The sequence below is a fragment of the Monomorium pharaonis genome, chromosome 2 (assembly GCF_013373865.1).
Source record: "Monomorium pharaonis isolate MP-MQ-018 chromosome 2, ASM1337386v2, whole genome shotgun sequence".
Taxonomy (NCBI): Eukaryota; Metazoa; Arthropoda; class Insecta; order Hymenoptera; family Formicidae; genus Monomorium; species Monomorium pharaonis.
The window spans coordinates 5144010-5160740 of record NC_050468.1 but is presented as its reverse complement, the minus strand read 5'-3'; the positions used below and the strand labels follow the sequence as shown (position 1 = coordinate 5160740).

The following is a 16731-nucleotide window of genomic DNA, read 5'->3' as shown; positions in this document are numbered from 1 at the left end:
AAATTGAAAAAAAAAAATATATTTTTACAATTCCGTTAAGATGCATTTCTGAAATATAAAAATTTTTTTATTGTATTTAATTGCAATATTTTACTATTTGAGATTTTTTCTGAAGAATTGAAACAATATATTTATTAATTAATCGAAGAAAAAAATTGTCTTTCTGTTATTAACAACATTTTTTTTACGAAAATATAGAATATCTTTATTCAAAAATGCATTTCTTGTGAAAGTGTGCAAAAGCATATTTTTTAAAATAAAGAATTATTTATAATAAAATAAATGTAAAAGAAATAACTCCAATTTCCAGTCTTATTTTGTTTTGGAGATATCATTACCCAAAGGATTAATTTTTTAATCGTTGAAAGATTAATAAAAATTACGTTTCAAGATGAAAGATTTGTTCAATATTTTATTTTTTTTAATCATTACGTTATAAAACGTGAGAATGGATTATATGAAAAGTATAGAGAGAAAAGTATAAAGTGTCGCTAGTGTTAGTATATATGTATCTCATGATGTATAATATTTTATTTCGCTTTTACGCAGTCAACACGGGACGTTGCATACAAAGAAGGCCTGTCATGTTTTTGTCTAAGTTAATTGTTTTTCCTCACTTTTTATTTTGATCGAACGTGCTACTAACAGTAGCGCACAGCATGTTAGTAGGACGTCCAGCGGGAAGAAGGAAGGTGGAGGTAGATGGATGAGGGATGGAAGGTACCGTCAATGTATAAATATAAGTAGAAAGTATCTTCGCGAAATAAGCTTCGAGATTCTTTCAATGGCGACGCCTATGTTTCTTCTGAAACACCGCTAGGAGATAATAGCGTGCGGGTACAGTCTCCAAAAAGAGTATCTCTGATTTGACACGGATGGACTTTCCGAGTAGTATTGCGCAGTACACTCAGGCGAGCAGTTTCGGTGAATGTAAATAAATAATGTCTTCTAAACGAAAAGAAGAAATGTGAAATTGGAACGTATTTCTCTAATTTGCTTGTCACCTTCTACTCTTTCTTCCCCTTTCTCTCTCCCTTTTTCTCTATCCCCGTCGCTGTCTTTCATCTCTTTATCTGATTCGTGATTCATTGAAGCGTTGAAACAACACAGCCGCACGTTTATGAACGATGACGTGCGTGTTGTCAACGTAAACATTGAAGCTATCTCAATGACGAGGGTATCGATTATTACAACGGAAATAAGCCGGAAGTTTTCTTTATTTTATTTTAAACAATTACGCGATTAAATTTTCTCATGTGTAATTTTGCACGCGCGAGAAGGAGCTCAGTGTTTATTAACCGTACGAATAAATATTCGTATATAGGACGAGGACAACAAAATAACGAATTTGATCTTTTGACTATTGATCTTCAAGTATTGCTATTAAATTCGAGTGATGGTTCTATAAGATATGATAATTGCAATTCAGATCCATTTTTGATTACAAGATAAATTGTGTTGTGCTTTATGTGTGTTACAAAAAGTATATCTAACTTTATTTATCATCCCCCCCCTCACACACACACACACACACACACACACACACACACACACACACACACACACACACACACACACACACACACACACACACACACACACACACACACACACACACACAGAGTCAGTACTATATTGATTTGTAGAATATTAGATCATTAAAAAATATTTCTATAGAAAGAGCTATAGAATATACAGAAACATGAGTCTTCTTCATGTGATGGATTGTTGAAGTTGATAAACTTAAGTGGTCAGATTGTGAATTAATAAATAAGACAATAATTTAAAAAAAAATATTTATTAACATCATACAAAATATTTACAAACAATAATACTTACTGATTTTAAGAATAAATCTATATATATATATATATATATATATATATATATATATATATATATATAATTACTGTTACGAGCCTTTGTGATAATGCGTATATAATATACACACATATACACACAAAAATCAACTAAAAATAAATAATTAATGTCAAAATAGTGGATATCACACATACAGATGTTTTTTAAATGTGGATTCTCTTCAGTATACAATATTCACTAATAGTTTTGTGAAAGAAATTTGAAATTAATACTCAAACTCTCATTTTTGTCTCTTTAAATGTTGCCACGAATTGTTTGTTAACATACGAGTCAATGACAGTGTCAATTGAGAATCTAGAAAACGACGAACCATAATTGTGTTTTTAGTGTAAAAAGTAAATATCAAATCAAATTTAAAATATTTGTAATAACTACTATTCAAAGTGTATTAAATTACATATGTGTCAAATATAGAACTAAAAAAAACTTAAGAGAAAAAGGAGACTTGCTATCAAGAGTGTATGTTAACAAAGTTATCTTGATCTGACGATATGTCAGGGAAAGACTGTATATCAGGTGTTCCCTCACCATCTTACTTCTATACTTACAATATTAATATGCATTCAGACTAAATAGAGATTCACAGCCCAATTAGCTTGAAATATATTGGATCAAGAAACTTAGTGTTATTCTATAGATTAAAATCTTTTGTTTTTTTCTACATATAATATTTTAGAAACTAGACGCCACAAACGCGCGCTTCGTGGGCGCTACTTAACTTTTTATTTTATACTTTTAAAAAATAATTATACAGATAATATCTATACAAAATTTGACATTTGTCAAAATTCAATTGCAATGACAACTATTCTTACAACACAAAGTAAGCGCAGCGAGAGAACCAATCGGGATCGCGGTAAAGCAACAACAATAAATTTCGAGAGATGTGAGCAATCGATTTTACATGCATTTTTTAAAATAGGATGAGATGTTTATTGAGATGTAATTCTTCATCCAATATCTCAATTTCATTCTAATCGAATTCATAATGCATTTGATACGTTCCGTCATTGAGAAAATATTTTAAAAAATCTGTTTGAAGCGTAGGATAAGAAACTTTTAGCAATATTGTAACAATATAATAAGAAAATATTATATAGTTTAGAGATATAGATGATATTAAAGATTATATTAGATAAATGAATAAAATAAGAAAAGCTCCAAAGATACGATAGTGTTTCATACTAATTATAAGTGATACGTAGCACAAACCGTTTTGTGGATACGCAAATCGATACATTGGAAAAGACACTTTTTGAATAAAAATTTCTGAACAATATAATATAAATCTAATGTAACATAAAATCTTTGATTTTGATCTTTTTTTTCACATTTCTCATTATAAATATTTCTCTATCATAAACTTGCAAATTCAAGGAATGCAACAAAGTCAGTTTTTGAGAAACAAATCTATTTTGATATACTGGAAAATAACGAAAATTACTCAATGACCATGGAAATCGCGGCAGCGTTAGTTTTTGAAATTGATGACACTAAATTGTTTCTTCTTGTAAATAATCGCGTAAAATTAGTCTTTCATCGTCTGTTCCATGCTATTTGTAATTGATCAATGAGTTCCGTTTTGCACTTGATGCGTATCTCGTAATATTAATTTTTTTCAACATTTGCTAACAGTGATAAGTAAAGCATGAATTGGAAAATACCCAATGAAAATAATTAAGAGAACAATCAAATCAATTAAATTATTTATATTTAAAAAATATAAGCCTAAAAAATTTTTTTATAATTTGCGAATTAATGATAGAATTTAATTATTGAAATAAAATTTTAATTTATTATCTAATTTAATTTATTATATATTTGATTTCTAATAAAGTTTTGTGGAAATAAACAAGTAATTTTTTTAAATAAAAGAAAAGGTAGTAATATATCCCACACATTTTGTACATTTACATTTTGTACAATAATTTTTGTCAATCAATATTTTCAATTAATAATTTAATGATTATTTTTAAAAATCAGTATTTTTATTTTTTATATTCATCAAAGTGTGTGTTCTTCAGTAGATTCTGAACTTAATTTACATTTATATTGAATCCTATTTCAAAAAGGCATATAATAAAGCCTCTTCCGCAGTGCTGATTGGTTCTCTCGCTGCGCTTACTTCGTGTTGCGAAAGTAACTGTTATTGTGATTGAAATTTTAACAGCTGTCGAATTTGTATAGATGGTTATCTATACAATTACCGTTGTTTTTTTATCATTTATTTAAAAAAAGTAAATTAAATAGCGCACGCGTAGTGTCTAGTATTTACAAAAACGTCGTGATACTCTATAATGGGTCGAAAAAAAGATGATAATATCGCTCATAAAAATAAATTTAAAAAATTGGTTTTATATAATTGAAAAAAAAACAGTGTTTTGTTATATGTAAAGTTATGCATTTTTTTAATACAGAGAAACTATTGCCAAATGTATGTATACACGTGGACAGGAACCTGCTTATCTGAAGATAGGTGATAGTGGAGTGCCTTTAGACAGAAAATATCCAAATCTGCGGAATAATTCGCAACAGCATGAATTTAAGTGAAATCTTTTGGATTATTTTCTAATTGATATTAGAATCAAAGTTTACCTCTTAAAAATGTGTGCTTTTTAAAAATTGTTTAAAAATGTTGAAAAAAGTGTTTTTTCGTCATTTAACGTAAATATTTTCATATCTCGAGAAGTTATTAAAATTCAGCGCTGAAAATATGTATCTTTATATTTTTGGGATTGCTAAAAACAAATTTGATATTATTTTTTCAAAATTAAAAATGGCGGACGCAGAATGGCGGTTGCAAGCATGAAAATCATGTTTTCTTGGGTAAAATATTTTTCATAATTGTATAAGGCAATTATAGTTTAAATAAATATAATAACAAACATACTGTATAATTTTTTATACACATTTATAAACATTTATTGTTATAACTATTCTGCATTTTCTTATACAACTTTAATATCATAGATTGCGGAGCTTTCGACTTCTTCGCTATCAATAACACAGGACCACAAAATTTGTTTTTCATTTACAAGAACTAAAGGAGGTTCTCTATGCAGTCTATGTAAATCTCGGGGTGCTGAATCTGTTGCCCGACACGAATTTTGCTCCGTCAGGTTTTTTAGCAAATCCTAAAAATATGTGATTTATACATTAATCCAATAATACCCACGCGCAGGAAAAGTAGCAAAGTAAAGCTTTTAATAGCAGGAAACTATTAAAAGCTTTACTTTGGGTTAAAAGAACATTTTAGGCGTAAAAAAATTTAATTTGTTTATAACAAAATTTGTTTAAACAAATTACAAAAATCAACTTTTTAAGAAAAACTAATAGCGCCATTTGATGATATGGCAAAAATTACCTGGAAATCATGTATTACGTTGCCAAAAATTAATTTCATGTAATATTTATGAAATTTTCGTTAAATGTTGTGTTATGATTAAGAAAAAAAATCTAATTAAGATATATTTGACAAAAGTAGATCCCTATTTACAATTTCTATGCGTTTGAATTGCGAAAAAAAACATTTTATTAATTATAGATGTTTATAATAACGCTTATTTTGTCTTTGTACCGAGTGAAAAGTTCTTTATTCATTATTAACGTATATAATCAATTAATTTTTATTTTTATTAAAACATTATAGTAATTAATATATTAGTAATATGTTATAGTATAATATAAATATATTATAGTAACATATATTAATTTATTTTTATATATTATAAAATAATATATTATAGTATATTAATATATTATAATAATATATTATATATTATATTATTAATATATGATAGTATCATAAAGTACACATGCTAAGCTTTAAAAAGCATATCTATAAAAGTATTTTATTATTTATCTTAGTCTTGAATATTCTAAGACAAGTTGAAGAATTCATTAAAAAAACACGATTTTTTTTTAAATTATGAACATTTAAAGTTTTGCATTTTGCAATATAAATTTTTGTAATTTTTTTTTACCTACAGAGCTCCTAAAGTATCATATCAAGAATAATATCTTATAGTTTTAAAGTAATTTAAATGAATTTATAAAAATGACATTTATAAAATACTGGATCAAGTTGAGAATTTCATATAATAAAACCTTATGCTTTGATTACTAATATTTAAAACGTTATTTTTGCATTAAAATTACATTAAACTTCTAGTCTGAAGTATGTTTGATCAAATTCAATCGGTTTTAAAAATATTTTTTTAGTTAGACGAATACTAGGGACGTATTTATGCCGAGCGCGCGGGCTCACGCGAGCGCTCCGCACTTGCCGCTACTCTAGAGGTCTGTTTTTTATTCCTGCACTGCTGCACTAGTGCAATAAGTTAGAATGAGAAAAAATATATTTGTCTTATTCTATCTTATTGCACCAGTGCAGCAGTGCAGGAATAAAAAACAAACCTTAGATGACTAACGAAATGGCAAGATTTTCAAAAAATTCTAGCTCCTTTAATTATGATTTTAAAACAAAATTTTATGAACATTTTTTATGCGAAATTTTCTGCTCCTTCGATTGGCGACATTAATTTTTTAAATAATTAGTTAAAAAGTTATTTGCCAAAAACCTTAATTTTGCACTTATTTTGTTAAATAAAAAAGCTCACTATTTAAAGTACTTTTTGTTTACATTTCGGATATATTGAAAAAGGGATTTCCGTTGAGTTTACCCTGTTGCGAATTTTTCCGCAGTCAAAGTCTAAGGACACTCCACTATTATGAATTTTTGTATAAAATACGTTATATGCATCATAGAAATCTCGGAATGTAGTTAACTTCAGATGACTAGGCATTCCTATCCACGTGTGTACGTATGTACATACATACACAGCCTTCTGCAAATAAACTGCAGTATTGACTATCTATAATATGTGTAATGTCCGTAATACATGTAATGTAAATTATTAGATTATTAGTGAAACTATAATCAATTTATTGAATAACTTTGATATGAAAAGTTAAAAAAGTGATCGCTTGTTAAGATAAGATCAGTATGCTTAAGAGACTATATTTAACAAAATTCTATTGTTTAACTTTGTATAATTTGAGTATGTAAAGCCGAATAGAGTTGAATAATAAAAAAAAACTCAATTTGTGTATACATTCGTGTGATGATACGCTCAAGTTTAAAAAGAATGAGGAAGTGTGCGTGATTAAATGCTAAAATATATCTTACAAAAGGTTTAAAATACACAAAAAATGCCTTATCTACGTGAGCTACAAGAGAATCACCTTTACATATAAGGGATATGATTTTTTTAAAATCGCTTCGTGTATAGTATATGTTCGTAATTACGTGGACAAAGTACTGTTACAGTTCTGGATCGTGCAAACAGGGCTTCATTCCGCAAGATTCTTGTAGGAAGACAGCAATACTGGCAAACGGGTATGCAAAGGAGAAAGAGAAAATAAGAAGAGGAGAGAGTAGATAGAGGTTGAAGAGCCGCCGCGCCTCCTACTTTCGGGGTCCGCGTATCCTCAACTCGGCACTGGACAACGATGAACCGAGGAATACAGGCTGTCAGACTGCCTGCCTGCCAGACTCGCTGGTATGATGGTGGCTGCTGCAACGATGGTGCCGACGGTGCCGTGCCGACAGTGACGGTGGTAGTGGTGGTATGGGGGCGCGGGTTGGTAGGGGAATTATGGAGAACATGCTTTCAGGCGAGGACCGAGCGTCTGTAGTCTGTAGTCGTGTTCGAGCCGCGAGACAGGCGAGTTTATACCTGCGTGGAGAAAGAGGCGGCGGTGGTGGTGGTGGTGTGGTGGTGGCGGCGGTGGTGGTGGTGGTGGTGGTGGAGGAGAAGAGGAGGAGGAGGAGGAAGAGGAGGAGGAGGAGAGATTTTCCGTACCTCGTGTCTGCGCTTCGTTTCGCTTCGATGCGCGAGCGACAAAAACGCACGGTCCTTCCGGCAATGCCGTACGACGTTTCCGAGCGAGTGCTGTGAACACTGTCGTGTTCGTTCGTTTGCCCTCTCGCGCATATGTCTAGTCGTCGTACTTGCACGATACGCTCCAAGCGACGAACACGTGCGTATAGTGTGCGTCCGTGACGGTGACGACGACAACGACGACAACGGCAGCGGCAACGGGGGCGGTGGCGATCTTATACTCGGAATTTTGGTGGTCCGTATGTAAGGGTAATCTGAGTGCGCATTTGTGGTTCCCGTATGATTTGCGGATCGTTGTTGCCGGTTGACAATCCAGTGCGGAAAAGATCTTGCGGGGAGCTGCGGCCTAACCGGAAATAACGAGGGGAGAACGCACATATACCTCGGGCATCTAGAGCAGCGTGTCGGTAGTTACGGAGGAGGAACAAAGTGTGCCGCCGATTCGAGAGCGGGGAGTTAAAGTGTAGAGGGATCACAGCGATCGTCCACACACACGCACGCACGCACACGCACGCACGTACGCATGCACGCATGAAGGTCCCATGGCTACCGGATTGGTAAAGTGGTGGCGAGCAAGGTTCCTCGCTGGCTACAGACCCTTTTCTGGTAATAATCATTCCTTCTTTTCGAGACACACGCTGTGATATACAGATTTTTTGATGATTATAATCAAATCGATTATGAAAAAGGAGAAAAATGTACGATATTAATTTAAGTTCTCGCTATCTACTAATAACAATCTCAGATAGATCTTTGATTTTAATAAACTAATTACTGTGAATGATGTAAAATCTCAGATATCTTATATTGGTTTTGTTTCAAATGTCCAAAAATTATTTATGTTTTTTTTTATGGAAAGGCGAAATGATTGTTGAATAAATATATTCTTATTGTTTAATTAGATTTTGTCCTTTTCTGATTGTAATAAACAATGTAATTTATTACTTTAAGCTGTTTTTAAACTTTGTGTAGTATTTTTTCACATTATACTAGTTTACAAATTTTTATATTAATTTTAGTATCGGAAAAGAAAACAATTTTGGAGTTCGAAAAACAAATTATTTTGGAGTTCGAATCTATTGCCAGAAAAATTCCACCAGAAAAGGTTTTGATTTTCTTGTAATTGTAATTTATTGACTTTTGTTATAATGTTATCTTTATATATCGCGTTATATATCGCGTTATATATCGCATCTTGTAGAACAATATTTGTATAAATCGATAAAAATGTTTTGCATCAAAAAGCAAGAATCCTCATTACCTATATACACGTATCCTCATTATATATTAATTTGCTAGTATTATGTACAGATGACTCATGTTAAAGAAAAAGGAAGAAAAACGTACTACTTATTATGTCAATTTTAGGATCCATTTTATTAAACGTTCATTTTTACTTATTTTATGAAAAAATTATTGCAAAATTCAAAACATGATAACAAAAAGTACTGGCTTATGTGATAAAAGACTTTCTAATTTGTATTATTTTTAGTTATTTTTGTTTAAAAATTAAAAATTTTATTAAAAAATACGATTTAAAAACAAAGTAATATATTGGTTTTGAAAACCTTTATACATAAAAGAAAAGTTTTTTTGCATTAAAAAAGTTCAATCTGAAAATATTTTAATTGCAGATTAAAACTTAACATCAAAAACTGTGTTAAAAAAACATCTCTTTATATTCTTGCACAAAACCTTGTAAACTTGTGTTATTTATACAATTATTTATATTTAGAGAAACATGATATAGAAACATGACATATATCGCTTATTTGCTAAAAAATAGCATACATTATTATTCATTTTGGGAACGCTTGTGATTTTGTGTTATCTTACGAAAAGTTATAGAGCTAGAGCTGTAAATTTATTTTTTTAGTCTTATTTTTATTGTGCAATATTTTGTTTCTGAATTTAAAACTTACAACTAATATTTTTTTTTAGTATTCTAGTTTTCTTTTATTTTAAAAATGCTATAGCTTGTTAAAATTAGCGCACAAAAGTTAACAGAACTATTACTTTAAATAGATTTTTTGTACTTGAAAATAATTTTTCAAAAATTGGTATAATAGTTTGTCAATGATATAATAATAATAATCAAACAATTTTGATTAATTGATGATAGAATGTGTAAAGATTAATCTACAATATGCTTTTTGTTTCTTTTTTTGTCATTTTACTGTTTCACATAATATTTTATCGAAATTGGCAAGATAAAAATTGATAAACTACGAAAAAGATAAGAAACATGTATAACAAAAAACACGATCATCGATAAAATAGTACATAAAAAACAAAAACAAACAATGGGAAAACCAAGAAACAAGAAAGCAGAGAGTATATTATAGATTAATTTTAAAGAAACACAATAAACAATACGACATATCACAAGTGGATGTTTGTCCCAAAGAAATCCACAATGAAACATGATAACATACGCAAACAAATTCATCTTGCATTGGTGCGAAAACATAAATTAGCAGAGATAGACCTTGGTATAAATACAAACCAAATATGATAATTAATAGAAACAATTGAACTGTTTTAAAACAGGGCTATTATAACTGATTACATGATCAACTGCAATAGACCGGATATAACATTAATAGTAAAAAATATTTATTTAATTGATATTGCAATATATCAAACACAGTAAATCTCGAAAAAATATAGTGAAAAAGTCTGTAAATACATATCAATCGCGGAAGAAATCAAGCAAATCTAGTATTAGGGTACAATGATAACAGTATTAATCATAACACCTGTAATAGAAGTCATAACATCCCTAGTTGTATTACAATTGCATCTAGACATCAACCTCAAATAATAATACAACTACAATAATCCGCAATATTCCTAAATATACAATAGAATAAAAACTGGTTTGGATCTGTTTCACCAGCAACCATCTAAAAACCAATTCTTAAAACGTTCAGAAACAGATAGAGATAATAATAATAGTAATAATAATGGTAAAATAATAACTTTATTGAAACATATAAAAAAATATGAAATGTAAAACGCAAAATAAAATGATAAAGTACATGCATCTTAAGAGGCATTAGCATAATGCTTTAAAATCTAAACTAATACTTGTCATATTTTGGACCAATTTTTAAGGCGACGTTTATTATTTTCTCTCTCTCTCGCTTGAGGCTCAACGGTTGATCACGTAGATGTCTCAGGAGCGTTTCCATTTTTAGAAATATAAGAAATTGTATATTCTGCCAATTCAAATAGCACAGTCTTATGGACATTCATTTTGTATCTATCCGCATGTTCATAGACATGAAGTGAAAATTTATCGTATTTATATCGTTTTTATATTCTATCAGTGCTCAGTATTGGGCCTCCAGAGAATATCAAATTTCGGATTTGTGTTTATATTCAGGTTCCCACTTATACGAGCTATTACCGCTAGGTGGCCAATCCGACTAATAATTCTTAGAGAGCCTTTAATAAGAGTGGCGACATAAGAGAGGTTCCGCCATTTTTCATCGAAATCGTGCGAGCGAGAAAGAAATATGTCCGAGCAAGAAAGAGATATGGCCGAGCGAGAAAGAGATATATCTCTGTCTAACACAGTATTGCAAGCTGACAGAAGGTTATAAAAACAGTATTGACATTGACATTTGTGCAAAATAATTGGATGTACTATAACCTTTTGTAATAATTGTTCTGAGAAAGGATATGTAATGAAAATGCTACCACGAGATGTACAACGCCGAGAACAATGGATAAAAAATATTACTAATAAATATAAATGGACACCCTTAAATCATTCATACTTATGTAATATATTATTGTTATTTTATTGTTTAAAGTAAAGCAAATAACTGCAATAAATAACAATTCCATATATATGTATACTATTTATTTCTAATTTTTTCAATAAAAGTACAAATATTCAGATTTGAAAATCGGCGGGACCCGATGAAATATGGCGGACCAATCAAAAGTGGCTTTCACGTATCGCCACTCTTATTAAAGGCTTTCTAATAATTCAATACACTGGAGATATAAAGCTACGTTGAGCTTTAGTAATTATCTGCGATTTGATTAATAGTTTATATTAATAGTTACCACTTTTAATATTACTAAATTATAATAATTGTACTAATTTCTGAAGTTTATTTATAAGTTAAAGAGAAAATTTTTTAATGTAATAAAATTACAATTTAAATAAAATTTTATTAAAATAATGTACTTTTACTGAATTCTGATAAAACCTTATATCATTTTAAAACATCTCTAATATTTTGTAAAAATCGAAAAATAATCATATATTTTATATATTATATAAATAGTTTTTATATATTATGTAAAATCAAGAGATATGGTAATGTCTTTTGCACTAAGTGCATATTCAGCGCGAAACCACTCTGTACTATATATTATTAATATATGTATATGTAATTAATGTATGTATATGTATATTATTAATATATGTACCGGTGAGTTACGAGTACTCAAGATTATTAGATTTCAAGAACAACTAAATCAATCGAGTTTTAATTATATTCAATATCGGTAGTTTAGATTTGAATTATAATAAAACTTCTCATTTTTCTTTTACGTATTCTACTATAGTGGAGATATTGCAATACTAAGTTTAAAATATAAATTTTTTATATAAGATACATCGTCATCATTATTATCATTAATTTTGTAAGTAAAGGGGACTGAGAAGGGAAGAAATGTACTATTCACTTTTTGATAAAAGTAGTGCTCGCATCACTTTCTTGTTGTATCTATGGCAATACTTTCTTATCTACGATTTTGCTAGCACTGTATATTAACAATAAACGAGAGAAAACAAAGTGAGAGAGAAAGTAAAATAGTGAATGAGAAATAGTGTTCAATAGAATAAAAGAGCAAGCGAAAGAATAATAAAGCGAGCGAAAGATCGAGTGAGATAGCGTGCATTGAAGTGTTGACAAAATAGTGAGATTGAGCAAGCGAAAGAATGAAAGAGCGTGCGAGAAAGTAATAGAGCGAGTGAGTGAGACAACGCGTATTGAATTAAATAAAAAATCAAAAAATACGGCAAAATGACTGAAATATCATCACTCACGGAATGCACTAATGACATAACAATGACATTATTTTAGTAAAATGTATCGCAAAAATACATTTTATTGTAAGTGTAAATTATTTTTCAGGACCCATAATTTTACAAAGTCAAATTCTGATTTTAACAATGGAATTTTACATATGGCAGTTTTTATTGGTCTTGGATTTATCACTCCGGCAGTGTTTATTGTTCAAAAATTAGTCAAGAACAGTTGCTAAATTCAGCAAAACTTTTATCCCTAGTATAAATTATGTTGTTTATGTTTAAATCTGGTACTCAATTAAAATATTAATAGCGCACGCATTGCATCTAGTAGGCGCTCGTTCAGCACAATATAGTTGCTACGAGTACAGCTCGTTACTAACATAATAAGCAAACCGACTTTACTTTGTCATATTCTTTGAGAAAAGCGCATTAACATAAGAAGTTATTTTGAATTATTTGAATATTAATATAGAAATAAGTTTAAAAAGATAGTGATTTAAGTAATTTAAGAATTATTCTCTATTATAAATTCTGGTGCCATCAGCACATCACATCAGACTATTAATATTCTTACAAATTAAGGAATTGGTGCTTTTAGCATAAGGTATTGGCTTCTAGCACATTAAATAATTATAAGAGAACGAAATTTTCTTTCAGCAAAAACTGGATCATTCAACTCTGAATTTTTAATTACATTTTATACGAAACAAATTGAGGATTACAAATAGTAAAAGGATTTAATAATTTTTATATAACAATACGGTTATAATACTTAAATTCTATAAAAACTAATAAATAAAACTGATAAGACCTTTTTATTATATAAATTATATAAATAAATTTATATAAAACAGATTCATCTATTGGACATTAATTAAACTTTGGTTAAACTAAGTTGTGGAACTGAGTATAATAAGTATTTTATTAATCTTACTTTGAGTGCATTTAGGAGATGCTATTAGCGCATTCGAACTCATTTTTATAACTAAAATCCAATCTAGGTTTATCATTTTTAGTTTAACATACATTCTAGTAAACTGGTCTTAATGGCACTTCCGGAATGATTAACGTACTTAGATCCGGACGAAAACGCTAACATAAATAGATAAGGCATATAAATCTGATGAATTTAGATGAATAAGTGGTAAACCAAAAAACTAAAAAATAATTATTTAAAATATGTATACATATAGTGTCTCATACTTACGCACTCGGTAGATTCTTGAAGTTGATTTGATACGAAAATTTTAGTGGTAAAATGTTGACATTGTTATAGTTTTTAAATGGGAAAGGTTTAAAGTTTACCAATTAGCTTATCAAAATTTTGCGCGCTCAGGGAAACATTACATAAATATATGTTAATGTATGTAAATGTAGGTACATTTTGTATATTTACGTTATTTACATATATATACGAGTTTTAGGAATATAATGATACCAAATGTTATCTAAATTAATTATAAAAACATAAAAACTACAAAGGAATAAGTATCTTACATCATGCAACAAATATTAAAGAGATTGAAGGAGAAAGAGAAAAAAAATTTATTATAATGTTCTTGATTTGCATAAATTTTTTAAAAATTTATTAGACTTTTTAACTCAATTTTTTTTATGAGACGAAAAAATCACAAATGTTTTCAAACTTATGAATGGTATGTAACTAAAAAATTGGTAATTTGTTTACAGAAAAAAAATTCTATTATAAAAGAGAATACGAATTTAATACTTTGATGACTTTTATTGTCAGTCAGTTATTAATTGTATCACTGGAATAAAATAACTGCTGTCAGCAGAATAATATTAAGATGTAGTGGACACCACGTAGTCTTATGTCATATTTATATTTTTCTTAGTTTTCGGTCTATGTTTATATTTTACACATTTGTTTCGTAACGCGACGGCAAAAATTGTGTGAAATTGACAGTTAAATTATTCGAAGCTCCTTCTTAGCTGCAATTCTTCAATTTCCCGTCATTCGTTCATTGAATAGGACGAATCTCAACCGTTAGATAAAATAAAACAAAATAGTTTAAATATGTTGAAATTAGGTTCAGGAGCTTTAAATCACAAATGCATACAGAATATTGCCAATTTCGAGTTAACACTGGATGTCGTGTGTGCACAATAATATATTATCTAAATGGAAATTACAATTTCCCACTACGCGTTGCTTCTTTATCGGTCTTGAAACACAATTTGATGAGCAGTTTTAATATTATTGGCACTAACATTTATAAGATTCCTCCTAGAAAAAACTAAAGAAATTATTGCAAAAAATATTACCTTAAAATCGGAATTCTAATCTGGATTTTCCTACATTCTATACACGAATATCTTACCAATTCAATCACTGAGACATGCGATATTCGATAATTATACACAATAAGGGCGACCTCACCGATTTTAATGACCTTGATATATGGTAGGGTTTGGAGAGCACGCTTTCGGCGCTGTGAGCGTGCTCTATTTTTCTGGCATTGGTCATATTCTATACAAAATAATTGTACACGATCAAAACTGTTAATGGGCAGTTTTTCTACGCACAATATATTCGTGTGAAATTTTTAATTCAAGAATAATTTTTGTGCACAGTTTTTCCACGTATAATTTTTTTGTGTACAGTTTATTTGTGTAGAATATTTTGGTCGTGTACAATAATTTTGTGTAGAATATGATCAGTGCCATCTTTCTTCGACATTCACTGAGCAACAAGGATAGAATGATACTTTTAGCGCTAACAGCGTCTCCCCAAACCCAGCCATGTTGTCAAGGACACTGAGTAACGTACAAAAAGTTTTAATCGTCGCTCGTCATTTATTAAAAGGATCTCGTTTTTATGGAAAGTTGTGAAGTTATGTAGTACAGAGAACGCGTGGGTGAAGGAAGGGCTCCGGCCCTTCTCTTGCACCCCTCCCCCCCGCAATTTTTCCTAACCCAACCAATTTTAAGTCGCTATTTGGCTATAAATATCTAATTGACAACATTGCGATGTCAGATTTGAAATTGTACTTTTGCACACTTCTGTCCAGGGCACTCCACCAGCGGGGTGGGTGCAGAAGGAAGGGGCCAAAGATCCCCTTCTTGCACCCCCTGTGCGCGTGCGCGCGCGTGTGAAAACTTTCCGTGTTAATAACTTTTTAATGACGAGCGACGATTACAACTTTGTACGTTAATCAGAACAGTGTCCTTGACGACATATATTAAGGTTATTGAAATCAGTAAGATTGTCCTTATTGTGCATAATTATCCGATATTCTTCTTAATAAGTCAATACACACACACACACACACACACACACACACACACACGCGCGCGCGCGCGCGCGCACACACACTGAGTTGATGCATTTTTCGAGATTGTAATTTTCACTTATAAGTAAACCTACCCAATATGAGACACTCTATTTTAGTTAAACTTGGCATAAATGTAGAACTACGAAAAATATTTCACCTATGTCTTTCTTTTTTTAATCCATAAATTAATTTCTTTTTTTCCGAAAATTTGACTAGATTATTTTAAGTCTCCTCTGCTTGCAAGACGAGAGGAGATTTATAATTCTACAATTTCCTTCTGCTTACAAAATAATGAAAAAAACAAATTATTTTTTGTTATTTTTTTACTTTATTTATTATTATTTATTTTAGAATCATTATTAATAGGAGATAATGTAATCATTATCTTAAACATACACAACTATTGAAGTATACGTAATATACAGCTACAAAGTCGAAAACTTATTTGGTTTATGAAATATTTTTTGTTAGTAACTTTTTGACAAATAATGTGAGATAGCTAATATTTCTTGAAGATCACTCAGAATCATAATCTTGGTAAGATATGGTAAAGGGATACTAGAGTGCTCCTTAAGGAGATTTTAAAGTGCCCCTC

General features: G+C 30.0%; 1 protein-coding gene across 1 annotated transcript in view; it reads left to right on the top strand.

The window, feature by feature from the left end:
- The first annotated feature begins 7743 nt into the window (after positions 1-7743).
- The window catches only part of LOC105839641 (protein kinase 4), a 24938-nt gene continuing 15950 nt past the window's right edge, over positions 7744-16731 (top strand). The window contains exon 1 of the mRNA XM_012686100.3: positions 7744-8390. Within this exon, the coding sequence (XP_012541554.1) occupies positions 8327-8390 (64 nt within the window). The 5' untranslated portion in view covers positions 7744-8326. The remainder of the gene's footprint in view (positions 8391-16731) is intronic.